The sequence below is a fragment of the Haliaeetus leucocephalus genome, unplaced genomic scaffold, assembly GCF_000737465.1.
Source record: "Haliaeetus leucocephalus isolate CR32 unplaced genomic scaffold, Haliaeetus_leucocephalus-4.0 Scaffold577, whole genome shotgun sequence".
NCBI classification, from domain to species: Eukaryota; Metazoa; Chordata; class Aves; order Accipitriformes; family Accipitridae; genus Haliaeetus; species Haliaeetus leucocephalus.
Window position 1 is genome coordinate 6,563,580 of NW_010973013.1, and position 15,760 is coordinate 6,579,339.

Here is a 15,760-nt window from a genome sequence, read left to right on the forward strand (position 1 = left end):
GGGATTTTGCCCCCCCCCCCCCCCCGGGATCCAGCCCCCGGCGGGCAACGGAGTTTGGGGGACACACACACACAACCCCCCCGCAACGGTGTTTCCCCGGTGCCTTGCTGAGATCCAAAATTAGCATTGCACGAAGCTAGGGGGGGGGATGTCAGGAGAAAGGGATCAGGGTTTTCCAGTGCCGTGGCCAAGGTTTGGATTGGGAGTACTGGAAACTGTGCGTGGGGGTCTTCCTTTTCCCTTCCTTTTTCCCAGGAGGAATTCCCTCCAGTTGGCTGTGGCAGAACAGCTTTTTCTCCAGCCCCCGGCCAACCTCGCCAGTCCCGGGCAGTCTCTGCTCTGGGAAGGGGGAGACAGACTGGTACGAGGGTGCAGAGCCTGAACTGGGAGGGGGGTGTCAGGGGGAACGGGCTCCTTGCAGCCACTTGCCCTCTCCCCTCACCACCCTGCTCAAGAGGGGCCGGATTGAATTTTTTTCTACCTTCCCAGCCTTTAGTTTGCGGGCAGGGACAGCTAAGTTGGAGAGAGAGGGATGGTTAAGGCGAAGAGACAGAAGTGGTCCCCGCTGTCCAGTGGCGGAGAGGGGTGACCTTGGGTAAGTCCCCCAGTGCCTGCCCCATCCTTCTGGGTCGGGTACCACTAAAGCATCCCGCAAGGGATGAAGGAAGAACCCTTTGGTAGGAAGAGGCTGGCAAATGCATTGAGACTTTTCTGGAATTGGCACTGCAGGAGTGCAAGCCTTCCTGGAACAGGACTGGTCGTGCTCGCCGGTCCAGAGCGCGCTGCCGGAGGAGAAGTGCAAGGGTCTCTGCGGGACTGGCGGTGGGTTTTGTCCCCCCCATAAGAACATGGAGCTACCTAGTGGCAGGAGTTGCTCTGGAAAGCAATCTGTTGAACTGTGTCTGCAAAATAACCGGAGGGGAGGCTTCAGCCTCAGCATGTAACGAGGGAGAAAGAAGCCAAAAAAAGCTCTAAACTTTCCAAGGAGATTAAATATTCAAATCACAAATAATTAGACATTAATCCCTCGTAAACAGGGCATTAACAGCAATTAAAAGATGCTTTGATATTCTTAAACCCGAGGAGATAACTGGTACTTTCAGGGGGATTATTGTGTATTATAAAATGCAGTCAGAGCATAGAATGCACTTTTCTACATTCATGTATTTGAATGACTTGCTCTTAATTATAATTAATGAGCTATCATCTTCAAAGTAGCTGCATTTAGAAGCTCTCCGTATTAGTTTCAAATTACCTCGCTCAAAAGTATAAGCCACTTCTGATTTTACTGGCCAAGGTGACATTTTATTGGCAGTTTGGTAACTACAGGTCATGCCAGGGTGTACGGAGGATAAATGCATTTGTAGGAATTAAATGAAGTTTCCTTTTATTAAGTGGGCAAGCAGACGTCTCACACCACTGGTGCCGTACGCTCTGGAATAAACCTCACACGCACAGGAAGGCTCTTCCTTATACAAATGCAGATATAATGCAGTACTAGTGTATATAGGCACCACCACAACACATTTAACTTAGTGAAGGCTGCTTTCTGGATTTAAAATGCTTTCGCTTCTGAGGGTAGTATCAGAGAAAAGATGCAACATAGTGGGATAAGGTTTTTTTGTCCTCCTCTCTACTGTAAATTCATATCTGCAGACGCTATAAATGCTTTTGTCCAGGTGAGTTTCTAATACTCCCTATGTGGTTATTAAGATTGCAGATTACATATTGGGACTTCCAAATTTTGTTTCCTTCACTTTGAAGACTGGACTTTTTACAGGTTATTGTTTGTACAGTGCCATTGGGAAAAAAAATCGAAAAGAATTGCAGAGGTTTAAAGAGGAGGAAAATACTCTGCGTGTTCAGTGACTTTGCGTTGACAAATGTGAATAGTGTCTGTGTGTGTGAGAGTGTGTATCTGCTCATGGCTGAATACACATCCTCTGGCTATCAAATCATATGTTTCTGAATACTCTTTCTCTAGTAAAAGTTGGAAACTACTTTGAGCAATGAGATCACAGCAAAATGCTCCTCTTCAGATGTAAATGTCTGTGACCCTGAGGATTCAGGTGGAGCTGGTCCAACTTGTAGCACCTAGGAATCGAAAGATTTTGTGCTTTGAATTTGGTGTCATAATATCGCAAGAGTGACAGACTGGTTATTTTCATTGCACCAGCAAAGACTGCATTTTAAAACAGTGGTGCAGTACATGAGAGGTATGAGTCCATGCATGCCTTTAGCACTCCCGGTTTTATACATGGCATCCCTGTAGTTGTCTGTCTGGGTATATGTATCTATACAAAACCCGAATGTGTAAAGTTCCCTCATTAACCATCCATCCAAATCCGTGCTGTAAAGTATTTCTGTCCTTAAGCTCTGAGACTTCAGTTCACTGAGGCATGAGAAGAATGAACTGACTGTTCACATCAAGTTGGCGTAATTCGAGCAGAGGTTTAATGGGGTTTATGTGCTTTGATTGGGTGCTGAGACCCCTTAAAAATCCCCAGGGAGACCAAAGATCCCTGAAATGCTGCTTGCAAATGGATTATTTGCTCGGAAGACAATCACGGCGTAATCAAAGTGTTCAGCTCCTTGAAGGGGGACCTGCCCATCCTAGGTCCCACGAGACACCCAGCCTGCTGCCAGGTCCTGCAGGACAGCTGTGCTTCATGCAATGGTCGATCCCGTCCTCTCCCGTCCGTCCCCACGCCACCCAACCCACCTTCCAGCTCCTATTCTTGCGCTCTCTGCAACAAAACGATCTCCTTTCTCCCCACTGCACGTGGCTTGCGAGATCACGGAGGCAATGCTGAGTGGAGACACTGCCAGTCAAATGCCTGTACCTCCCTTATAGAAATCTCCTAGGTCCTATGTTCCTTTTCCTCCCAGACAGAAGAGGTTATAGGATTTTTCTTCAGGCTCTGGCGGTGGGCAATGCCCTGAGTCTAATGGGCCCCATTATTCATTTCAACTCTGGTTTCTGCAGGGAGGGATGAGTATGGGGTTAAGAAAGGTCTGTAAAGGTCAATCTGCGCCCAGTGATGCTACTTTTTGGTGTTTCCCTGCCTGCCTTATCTGCCTTCAGCTATCAGTCTCACTATGTCTAAATCACTTATTCTGTAAAGCTTTTGTCCCACAGCGTATTCCTGGCCCTGCAATTCTTCTAGAGCCTGATGAAGCAAGGCTGATTTTATTGCCCCAGCAGTGGCTGCTTAATCTAATCATCCTCACCCTGATGAACTGGCACTAGCAATTTTGCAGTATCACAGAAGCGTTTTTCTAGCAAAGTGACTTACAACCCTGGGGTGCTTTGCTTGGGGCAGGAGATATGGAAACCTTCATTTTGCACCACCAGGCTGTCTTTCTGTTCTGTCCTCTTTTTATTTATCATTCCTGGCTCAGGAATATCTCAAATCCCAGCCTAGAGCTTAGGGTTGGTGCGTTACATGCAGAACAAGTGTGAGGCAGGTGACTTGTCCTGCTTTGCTTCCTGCATGGAATGTGGAAAGGCGAGTAGAGCCAGATGAGGGGGGTCTATGGGAGAACTGGGCTCTATGGGGGCTTGGCTGACCATCAGGAGTGAGACTGGAGTTATAGTAGGGCCAGACCTGGAGCCACATCTGGGTGTTTCTGTCTGTGGGCCAGCCTGGTTACAAACACAAGTTAAACAGGGATTTTAGATCCAAGGGAGGCACTGGAGTCAGCCTGGAGGCAGACCAAGAGGGCCAGGTGATGGTGTGATGTTGATATTCCTGGGCGAGCCTCTCGGGGTTCGTTTAGATGCTCTGTTGTGTGCAGCAGGGACTTGGCAGGTTTCTACAAGGCAGAGCTTCAGGTAGCTGCTTCGAAGCTGGAGAATTTGAATTCTCTTGCAACACAAGGCATCGCTAAAATTAGGCAGAGGGTTTTGGCAGTAACTTAGTCCTTCCCAGACTCTTAAATCTAGATTGACTCTCAGAAACTATCCAGACTCCGTGGCACGGGAACCAAGAAGACGGAGGCATCGCATCTTTTCACCTGCGAACTCGGCTTGTCTGTCAAGTAAACACAGAGCAAAATAAAGCAGTTCAGCTGTGCGCAGGTTTTCACTCGGCAAAACACAGGTCATGGTTAAATCCACAAAAGCATTAGTTCTGGCCCCAAACTTGGCATGATAAGTGTGGGTCTGGGTCAAGTTTTCCCCAGAAGCTGGAGCAGCTCTTGGGCAGAGGCTGGGAGTGCTCTCCGCTCCATGCAGGAGAGTCAAGGGACTCACTTTGGAAGAAGTTTTTCTCGGTGAGGGCAATCTGAACAATTAAGGATGCAATTATACACCCCAGAGAACAGCTGTATTCACTTGCTTCGAAAGTGAAAGGCAGCACAATTTTCTGCTCTTCCAGTTGGCAAACAGATCCTTCAGCCTGACCACGCTGCTGAAGGTAGTGACCTGAGCTATTTCATTATGTGTCCCTCTATTTATTATGTCAGGAAGGTTAGTTTTATTGCGCTGGACATAATTAGAGAGTTTTGCAGAAGAGCTTTTTGGGATGGAAGGACGGAGAAGAAATGTCAGCTTAGCCTTCTGTTGGGAGAGGTATGTCTTCTAAAGCAAGGATCACTCCTGATGACTCAATCTCCCCAGTTTGAAATGCGGGTGGGGAGCTCAGTGGGATATGATGAGGCTGGATACCTTTGGGGTTGTCAAATGCTCTCGTTCTGCAGTATTGGGGACCCTTTGAACAGCAGAGCTGCAAAGGACCCGGTGACACAAGCTGGTGCGAAGGCATCCTTTGCTGTGCTTGCTACTGGATAGCCACGCTCAGAGTGGAGGGTACGTATTTGCAGCCAAGAGAGAAGAAGACATGAGAGAAGGATGTGTCAGGCATGTGCACAGAAGGCTTTGCTGATGTGGAGATGCAGAATTAGGACAGGATCCAGGTGTCTTATAGGTTTGCACTGAGCTCACCAGCCACTCGGTCGAGGCTGATTCATAACATTCATGTGTCCAGATGCAGTTAGGTAGCTGGTAATAGCTTTCTGACACCGAGCTTTCCCCGATTGCATTGGTGAAATGAATTTCTTGCTTAAAAAGCCACGGAGCCTGATTTTTGACTGCTTTCGCTTTTGCAAAGTAATTGCCGTAAGTTGTGCAGCTGGCAAAGTGTTTTTATACTGGAGCCTTCCACAACAGGCAGGGTTATTTACATTGCAGCCAGGTGCTGTTACTCAGGTCAGTTATTTATTAGCTGGAAAGTGCAGTTTTGTAGTCAAAAGAAAAAAAGTTGTGAATTTGGACTGAAGTCAACGAAGAGTGGAGGCTGTCAAAATTAGTTGGGAAGGAAGATTGCTAGAAAAGCCTGAATGTGTAATTTTTTTATTGGAGGCAACTTGAGGCAAATCGAACTAAAAGCCAGTTCGTTCAATTAATAATAAATAAATGAAACATTACATTTCATTTTGGCTCAGGCAAGATGCTTCCATCTGCTCAAAAGGAAATATTTTGTTGCAGGGATAACATTCTATGTTTTAGGTCAACACAAGGTAATTCCTCCTTTCTCCCTCCCATTCTTTGGTTCAGCTAATGAATCGAGCCATCAATTATTCAGGCAGATCTAATATGCATATGGTAATTGTTTCCACATTTAAATATACCTCTGGACAGGCAATCAAGAGACCTGGATTTTTGTTTCCAGCTCTGCTACTGTGTCTGACGTGACCTTGGGCATTTCACTGTACTCTGAGTCCCTCCTTTTCAGGGCAGGACAGGCCCACGTCTCACAGTGGATTTGCTGCATACTGGTAACACTAAAATAGCATGGAGGTCTTTTTACTTCCACTGTTAGCAATTAAACATTTAGCTATCACTAATGCATGCATTCCTAATTCTCCCAATGTGAGTTAGTTGCATTGCCTTATGAAACTCCCTGTAGTTTACTTAATAGGTCAAAAGGAATTTCAGCTGCTGAAATAGCTGTGTTCCCTTAAAACAAAACCCATTTTAATGAGCCCAGCTAAATCAAAGAAGAAAAATACAAGTGGGAAAAGTTTTTTTCTTCTTTTCCTTAAATATTTCACTTTGTAATCAGCTCTCCAGATCCATACACTGCCTGCGCTTTCTCTCAAGCAAAGGGTCCATATGTGTTGCAATTTCTAGATGTTTGAAATACCTTAAACCATGTTGAAGCCTATTACATTATGCATTAAAAACTCCCTCATACCTGAAAGAAAGCTCGCACCAGGAAACCCGCAGCCTCCAAACCCCTCACAATGTGATTTTTATCAGGCTGCAGCTCTCATCATTTGGCTTGCCTGCTCTTCAAGAAAGCTTTCTCCCCTCTACCTTCTGCGTGCTGGCAGTGGGGGAACCAGCATCAAACCCAGCGGCGCTTTGCTGATTCCGGTAGTCGTGAGACTGCACCAGTTTCTGCTGGTAGCACAGCCCTGTGAAGGGTGGTTAGTGTCCCTTCTTGCCGTGCTGGCGTTAGGTTTAGAGTCACTGAGGGGTTGGCGGAAGGTTGTGGGAGCAGTGAATGTCTTGTTGGGAGCATGGGAGACAGGCGGGAATCTGTTAGGAGCAGAGAGATTTGGATCATAGGGTAACTCAAACTGAAGGAACCTCAGGAGGTCTCTAGTCCAATCTCATGCTCAAAGCAGGGTCAACTATGGGGTCACACCAGGTTGCTCAGAGCTTCATCCAGTTGGGTCTTAAAAACCTCCAAGGTTGGAGACTGCACAACCTCCTTGGGCAACCTTTTCCAACGCTTGGCTGTCTTCACGGGGAAAAGACTTCCCTTATGTCCAAGACCCCCATGCAGAGGCAGGTGAGCTGTTTGAGCCCTTTCTCCTGGCTGATGCTTTGCAAGATCTGCAGGGAATGGCAGCGGGTACGGCCATAAGCCTTGATGCTGCCTTCAGCCTCACCATGGCTTGCCTTCATCTCCAAGTTTTCCTGCCGATAAACCAGGCCTTTGGGCTGGTGATGTCTGGTCTGCCCAGATGAATGTCCTGATCCGTTGTGAGGAAAGGGTTGGGGCTTTCCAGTTGTAGCCTGGTATTTCAGAGGTAGCTGAATTGCTCGTTCGCACAGGACTTTTGGTACCCGGCAGGGCTCTCCAGAAGGCTGAAACACCCTGAGATGGTGCTAGAACTGTGCAAAGGGGAGAGCCCCTCGGAGGCAGGAGGACAACAGCATCCCGCCGGGTCACAGAAGAGCGAAGGAATTTCGGGAGGGTGGGCAGCAGCAAAGCTGGCTTCTGCTCCTTGCCTGCCAGAGCCCAGGGCAGAGCGTTTAGCTGTTCTCTCCTTGCCCTCTCTCCATTTTGCCTTTCTCTGTCTCACACCCTTTGCTTAATTAGTTTGTCAGCCACTGTCATCATAGCAGGAGTCTGCAGAACACCCAGCAGAGCGTAGCTCTCATTGCAGCTACCGTAGCTGGGCTCTGCTGTAACACAAGTGATAGCTTAATAAACCACAGCATTGCAGACTAAATATCTTGGCACTGGTTGCAGCTTCTTATTAAAATAAGAAAGAGAGAGAAAAAAAGAAATGCAAGGAATTGGAAAGAATGAAGGTTATAATAATTAATGGCTTCACTTTTAGTAGCAGAGACCTGGGTAAAAATGTCTAATCCTCAAGGTAAAAATTAGACTGAAGTTTGATCTACTATTTATCAATAGCTTGAACTTGGTTTTCCCTTCTGGTTCCAGCCTCAAGTCTCAAAATGCAGAATTATTTCTGGTCAGCCTGAGTACCAGTGAGAGATCTGTGGGGAGAAATTCAAACTGTGTGAAGACAAATGAAACCTGAATCAAACCAGCTAAATTAACTCTGCATCTTGAAGCAGACTGAACAGCTCTCTTATTTAAAGGGCTCTGATGAGTTTCATTTTCCTGTCAGCATCATTCTGAAACCTCACTGCGATCCTAGGTAATGAGAGTGGCTCTTTTTCACTTTTGAGTGTTGGCTCCCTGCAGAGAAGGCATCCTCCAGTTGCCTCAGGTGGTCTATCAGAGGTTGTCTGCTCAGTCGCGCTGCCATCCGCCATCCTCTGGGCTGCAGTTTGACCTGGAAACCGGGGCAATCTTAATTTTAGGACCTGCCTGTGAGTCACAGACATGTGAGCCTGGCACGGGTCGGGTCAGTGAAAGCCCTTAATGAAAGGATGGTGATTAAATCCACCTCCAAGGAGTCCCTGCAGGCAGGATACAGGCTCTGAGCCATTGCACAAACACTTGCTGCCTTTTGCCCCTAAAGCATCGCTCCTGGCCACGTGTCACTGTCTGTTCCTCTTCCACCTGAACCTGGGGGACTCATTTCACCTGCTTCACTCATCTGAAGGTTAGTATTCAGCTGAGAGGCTGTCCCTGTATTTTACAGGGGTATTGTTACTCCAAAGGGAGTCTGAGCCCACTGGTCCTGTGCACCTTGCATAACTGCAATTAATTTCTCCCAAGAAACATCCTCGGGTGTCTGCAGTAGGTGAAATGAAGTCCAGCCTTTGAGTCTAACTCTCCTACCAACACCGAGGTAGCAGCAGGTTACAAAGGCCTTGGAAATCTGATTTAACTCCCTTCAGCCAGTGGCTGAGAGGAGAAAAGCCCAGGGGAGGTTCTCTTTTATCCATGAGGATGTGAAATTTCATTTGTGGCTGACAATGCTCTTAATCCTGCCTTTTTATTGATGAAGAACCTCTGGGTACCTCAACTGTTTCTCAGTTTCCCTAGACAGCAATTGACCTTGTTTCAGCTATGCATCAAAATGCACTGGCAATCAAGGTGCTATTGATTTAAACCTAATGGCCAGCCACTCAGGAATTTCACCCGGAAAAGAAAAATCAATGCCACCTTATTCTTTTTTTTTTTTTTTTCCTGTTAAGATATTATAATGAAAAGGCATAAGAGTCTTGCCAGCTCCTTACCATTAAGCAATACACTTGCAGGGCTGAGAACGTCGGGTCAGGCTCTGGTAAGGTAGCCAGCCAGCTACAGATTGAAATGACTCTAGGGTTAAACAATTTTCCTTGATTGCATGCTGCCATCCGCATCTCTCTCTGCTGACCTTCCCAGAGGCATGCGAGCTGCACTGGTGTGTGGGACTCCGGAGAGAATGTCTTGAGCAATGCATTAGCCCTATTAGTGGAAGACCTCTGTGTGGGAAGGATGCTCCCCGTCTTGTCCTTGTCTCATTTTGGATGTTTTCTTCCTCCCCTCCCCCATCCCAAGGGGAAAGTGTCATTCAGAATCTGCAAGATTGGTTTACAAGACTGGTTTAAATGCACGGCAGGTAAGCACTGGCTGGATAGGTGCTTAGATCCATGGTAGGACCGAGCAACACCACAGGCTCCCTCCTATCTAGTAAGTGAGGCATGCCAGGATCCATATTGTCACCCATAGGCTGAATGGTCCCACATCGACTGTATCCATGCTGCTAAACTCTCTTACCTGCCAAAACAAGGTGGTTTTTCCCCTCTTGGCTTCTCAGGAGCATGCATGGCACTTATTTACTGCAGTGTAGATACTGGCTGGGAGAGGGCACAGGCTGAAGCCAGGCGATGGGGTGTGCTAACACTTTGCTGGCGTGGGTGATTAGGGAGGATGCTTGAGCCTGTAACGTAGTTGTTCTCAGTTCCTTGGGACGGTAGAGATACAAGCCATAGAGGACCGAAGCCGCCATGAGCAGTCCTGGTTTAGGTCTTTTGCAGAATCTTCTCTGTCAGCACTCCAAACGCTTTGGAGCCAAATCACCTTTTGAAATGGTGTTGACTCTTGGGCCTCCTTTTAATCAACCAAAGGGAATTGGCTCCTGCATCACATAAACTGATGAACATTGAGGAGCAAGGGATGGTGTGGGGCAGTCCTGACTCCTGACGACATCGACATCCCAGTGACGTTCTGAAGTGCTCCTGGGTCTCAGGTCACTTAGGCACATGAAAGCATTTTCCCCTGTGGCCTCTGCTTACTTTTCTCCTCTTGTTGCTGAGGTGTGTGAGAAGAACTGAAGGACGGTTTTCATCTCCCATGATTTTGGAGCATCCCCATGCAAGTCAACTTTAAAGAGATGGGAGTGACCCTTTCTCATAATCCATCCCTTTCAAGATGAACGCCTAAAACTGCATGAGGAACGTGAACCGGTCTGCATACCAGCTATCTCTGGTGTCACTGTGCCTGTAAAGCCTCATTTTCACCCATTCAAAGCAAGCATTTTCCATGAAGATGGTACAGCTGTCAGAGGAACCCCTAGAGCGAGACCTGTGTTTCCAGAGCCAAGCCTTATCTGGATGATAGGCGAGTGCAGAGACAACATGAAGGGAATCTGACAGTGCAGCTCAAAGGCATGTGATAAAGCTGCCTTAAAATCACATTTTCCCGAGTGCTGGTCAAGCCAGACAATACCTGTTTGTGGGAATGATGTGACCACATGGATGTGCAAGGCCTGACCCACGCTTTGCCGCAGCCATTGATGCAGTGACCAGCTATTGACCTCTTCATCCACTTTTTCTGGGAGGCGACCTGTTTGATTTTGTGCATCTTCTTCCAATTTCTACTACATCTGTGCATATTTCCGCTGACCGTTTCAGTTTGCTTGGACAAAACGTCAGGGCTAAGAAGGCTTGTGAGATGCTTCACAGTTTTGGGTGAAGTCTCTCTGCCTTCGGTGGGGTTGATGGTTGGTGTCGAGTGTCAAGGAGCCTTGCACATTTTTCAAGCCAGCTCAGGGAGAACTGAGCAAAGTCTCCTGACAAATTCCTCATCAATTGCTGAGTTTTTCTCAGCTTCTGCCTGTGGTGATGTACATTCATTTTGTTTCTTTGGGAGGGGTGGGATGAAGGAGGGGAAGGTTTGTAGGCAAGCTATTGGAGGCACAGTAGAACGATCTCCTAAGCAAGGGGTCCCACCCAAGCTAGGTAAAGCAGCGCGTGTTCCTTAACTGAGGTTGTGTCTAGGTCCCACCCAGCCTCTCTAACCTCCTAAACAGCAAAATTGGACAGCTTAGTGGCCCACAGGAGGTCTTGCAGGTTGCCAGTGCTCACTGGGGAGCAGTGGATGGAAGACTGTTGTTCTGCAAGCACCAGTCCTAAGGCAAATGTCAACATGTTGGCCTCCCCACCTACTCTCGCCTGCTGAATTTCGCTTGCTTCCTCCAAAAGCAGCTCCACCTCACACCAATACATCTGTGCTGACACAGGCTGATGTTACGGCATGGTCCTCTGTTTGTTTAGCACAGGCATAGTTGCATAAGGAAATGAGTTTTCCTCGGAAAGGCAGGGCACCTGCTCTCAGTCTTATCTGCTACAAAGGGATTGAGGGCTTTGGGACTAATCTTTTGGTGAAACTGAGTCCAAGCTTCCAAGCTAATCTGCAAATCGGTTTAATTTTGCCAGCAGATTCCCCAGGTTTGGGGCTGAAAGCCACGTAGTGTAAATTCCATGGGATCCCACCACGGTGTATTTTCACTTGAGTAGCTTTCCTGCCAGTTCACTTAGGACAAGCACTGAACTATTTGCCCACACAATAAGATGGGGTTTCTATGTGTTAAACCAAGTGCTGTGAATGCAAACATTGCAGCATACTTAGTTAAGCTCTCTTGTTATGTTAAACTTCTTTTGTAGTGTAAGAACAGAAGACCAGCTCTTAGCAATGGTTTAAATATTTCTTGCAAGCCAAAAGGGAGACTGCAGATGTTTGAAGTCTGGAGTTATTTAGAGGAAATAAAATTAGGCTTTTGCTAGCCATTGCTCTGTTAGAGGATCTGTGATATAAAAGGAAAATAGAGAGAAAGCATCAAGTAAAAATAATATGTATGTATGTGTGTTTGTATGTGTAACTTGTTTTCCTCCAGGCAGCACACTGGGGACAGGTAATCTTACCCTAAGAATTTGGCCTTAGAGGATCTAAAATGAAGCTCTTCGAAACCAGAAGCATTTCTGTGATTTCTATGGTCAGGCCAAGAAAAAAACCCTGGGCTCATTGTTGCTGTGGGGGATACATCCATATTTCAAAAAGCATTTTTCCTTTGGCTGCACCTAAGCAAAACTGGTGTCCTGGTGAGAAAGTGTCTGGGCTGGGAAGAAAAGTCCTTTTCAGCCTTCTGAACTTTCCCTTTGATTTCTCATGCCTTAGTGCAACCCACACAAAACAGAGCCAGGCTGGTGGGCTGGTGAGACGGAGGATGGCTGTTGTTCCTGTGCAAAAGGAGACAACCAGCTCCTGGGGCTCAAGCGACTGTGCCTCCACGTCTTCCAGGTGAATTTGGATGGGGATGGTCACACTGGCAAGCCCCATCATAGCCCTTCGATCTGTCGCCCCAGGGCTACCTCGGTGGCATTGGAAGAACTAGGGCACCCAGAGCAACACAGGAGATTTGAGACCCCGTCCAAAGGAGTTTTAATTCAGCTGGGTCAGAGCTGATCTTGCCTTTGGGTGGTGTTTTTTCAGTTGATTTAAAGAGTGCTGCCTGCTTCTTTTCTTTCAGCTGGGTTTGCGAAGGGTAATAAAGCGCTTGCCAAGGGTGAAGGGTGGCTGCAGAGACTGACAGTTGAACACAGCAGCTGCCTGCCCTTCGCAATTGCAGAGTTCTGAGAACTGAAGATGATTCTTTTATCTCTGGGGTCCCCCTACCACGTCTCTCTTATCAGAATGTTCGGAGGAAAGGCACATTGTCCCCAGAATGACAGTGGCGTACCTGTGGGAGGATGGAGGAGGCATCACAGCCCTTCTCTGATGGGGCACACCATTACCAAGACATCTCAGCAAGTCCTTTTTCACCACACATTGTCATCTGCTCCTATTCACCCCATGGATTTGGGGTGGGGGTTCTTTGCCTCTCCAAGTGGGGATATATTTGGAGAGCTAGCGCAGGGTGTGCACCTATGTGGGGCTGTATTTCCTCATGAGGTCATACCAAAGACAAGCTGATTTGGGTGCCTTGGTATGTTATTCATTGCCTTTGTCCTCACCTTGGTATCTGTTTCCTTTTTTAACCAGGAAAATGGGAGCCACTGCCCCAGTGTGACCTGCCTCTGAGGTACAACAAAATAAAGACCACCCGTCCCACTCCCTCAGACACCTCCCAGTATGGATGGCTTGGTTGAGCAGAACAGTGTGCTAATGCACAATAAGATCGCTGAAGCCGGGAAAAGGAATGGTTTAATTAATACAAGGAACTTAGTGGCAGAGAGCCGAGATGGTCTGGTCTCTGTGTACCCGACCCCCCAGTACCAGACCCACCGAGCGGGCAGCCTTTCCTCTCCAAGCTGCCTAGAGAAAGGCAGGAATGACCCCGTCCAGCAGCTCCTGGACCCCAACATGCTGCAGCAGACGGTGGAGTCTCACTACCGGCCCAACATCATCCTCTACTCGGAGAACGTGCTGCGCTCATGGGGCGAGAGCATTGGCTCGGAGTGCTGTGAAACTACCTTCATCGAGGACCGCTCTCCCACCAAAGATAGCCTGGAGTACCCGGACAGCAAGTTCATCGATCTCTCGGCGGATGACATCAAGATTCACACTCTGTCCTATGATGTGGAGGAAGAAGAGGATTTCCAGGAGCTAGAGGTGAGGTGTCATTTGGGATATGTGGGGAAGGCTGCGGGGAGGAGGGCGTATTGGGGGTTAAGTGTAGAGCCTCCAAGATCTGATCTGCAGGGGATCTCCTGCTTTGGAAGCTGGTCTGTATGGGATCAGCTGTATCTCTCCTCTGGCCAGGACAGTGAGCGATCGCTCACCTTTATTTCCTGGGTAAAGTCCCAACTCTGTGGATACTAATGGCAAAATTCCCACTGGCCCTAACGGAGATCAGCATTTCCTTCCTGCCTCTGAATGGGCTGGTCAGAAACTGAAGAAGACCCATGTGCTTAAATGCTTATATGAGCATCTGTCCACATACATGGACCTTGTCTTACTCAGCAGGCCAACATCATCTCTTTCTTTCTCCTGACTTGAGCTAGGCATAAAGCAGATTGTTTTGCATACTGGCTCAAGCATGAAACATTTCTGTGTCTGAATGAACACAAAATCAGAAGTCTTTGGGCTTCAAGCTGCAATGAATCGCATGTCTCTGAAATAAAAGATTTTTTTCTGATGGAGCGAAACACTTCATTAGATCCCAAATGCAATGTTTTCTTTCAGGTTCCTGTGCTTCATTGATTGCTCACAATAAAGTAAGATACATTTTGTTCTCCAAATGGGGCAGACCATGGAAATCAGCTTCATTCTTTCTTAAATGATGCATTTTTACTTTAAAAGATTGTTTTGGCTTTGGCTGAAACCAGCTGCCCAAGTGAGGCACAGATTTGTGTTTGCCAGTATCTGTGGGAATGGAGGGTGTGCATAATGCTGCTAATGCTGCTGATCCCAAAACTTTCTCCAGTGTTGGTCACAGACTCCTAACCTAGCAAAGACCATTTGGCTGTCTGGAGCAAAGCCATAGCTTCAACTCGAATGTCCAAGTTGAGCTTGAGAGACTATTTGCTCGTGTTTCTCTCTTGCAGGGGTTTTCTCCACCGAGACCTAACAAGTCCTAAAACTTCTATTTTCACCTCCTGTAATACCAGTGTCTCACCCTGTGATCAGCACAGGGGCAACCCAACAAGAGCCTGACTTCTCGTTGATTCTCTTTTCTCTCTGTATTGATAAGGTAGGAAGAGAGAGGCATTTTTCCCAGTGTGTGCCAGAAATGCAGTATTCAATGCCTCCGCAGGGAGACAAAAAGGTTCTCTCTGAGGCATGTGAGGGTGTTACCTCAAATCACACCCTTCTACAGCATTTCAAAATTGGCTGTGGGAAGTCTCGTTTTCTTAATCAAAACAAAATCCCTAGCTGCTGCCTTTTTGCCCTACTTTCTGTCATGCAGTAGTGATACAAGTGACTGCAGCAGGCATGTAATTGCCTAATGGTGTTATTGACACATCTGGCCTGACATTTAGGCAGCAAAATAAAAGTCTCCCTCTTCTCAATCCAAATCCAGCAAGACCTTCTTTAGCCAACTGTTGGAGAATAGGCTAAAAAAGGCTGGGAAAATAAGCAGGACAAAGAAAAGATGTTTTATACCAAAAATCTTTTCCCTTTTATTGGTGGGATTTTTCAGGCGCCTTTGCAATGTAGGGCCCTTGATCTGGGTGTCTCTTCAAAGTGGTACTGTAGGAGCTTGATCAGCTTTTCATAGAGAACGTTTGTTTCTAGAAACTCACCTGTAAAGCAAGGTCTGAGGAAAGTGACTTCACCCTTTCCCCTCCCCAGATCTCAAGGGGAGAAAGGAAAGAGTCTTTCCAAATTTTCGTACCATGCTGTGACAGCGTGTGCATCATTTTCCCTGGCTCCTCCTTCTTGCTGACCTATTTCCCTGGACTGTAGCCTCCTGAGGTCATACGCGTCCCTTCTTAGATGGGTGTACTGCATCTGGCACCACGGATTCCCAGCCTCACTTAACCCTGTGGGATGTTACTGTGCTAATAAACAGAGAGGTGTACGGGCAGCCATCCTGACCTACGTGTACAAAGTGCTCAGAAGAGGACGACGTTCAGAAAGTACATACCCATGCGTCTTCCTCTCTTCTGTATCGGGGTTTCTCCTCCGCCAGGAGAATGGAGCAAGAGAGGGGAAAATGAGGCAAGGTCTGGGGAAGGAACTGCCTGACTGGAAACACATGAGTTGCTAGAACTGCAAGAAACATCTGCTTCTAGCCCAGTATCAGCCTCCATCGCTGTGCTACTTGGCCAACCCAGTGCAGCGCTGTGATTTTTCACACTTCTCCATGAACCAAATGACCAATCTGCTGAGCAGCT

General features: G+C 47.4%; 1 protein-coding gene across 1 annotated transcript in view; it reads left to right on the forward strand.

The window, feature by feature from the left end:
* The first annotated feature begins 12,966 nt into the window (after positions 1-12,966).
* The window catches only part of SYNDIG1 (synapse differentiation inducing 1), a 62,905-nt gene continuing 60,111 nt past the window's right edge, over positions 12,967-15,760 (forward strand). The window contains exon 1 of the mRNA XM_010577802.1: positions 12,967-13,532. Coding sequence (XP_010576104.1) covers positions 13,053-13,532 — 480 coding nt within the window. The 5' untranslated portion in view covers positions 12,967-13,052. The remainder of the gene's footprint in view (positions 13,533-15,760) is intronic.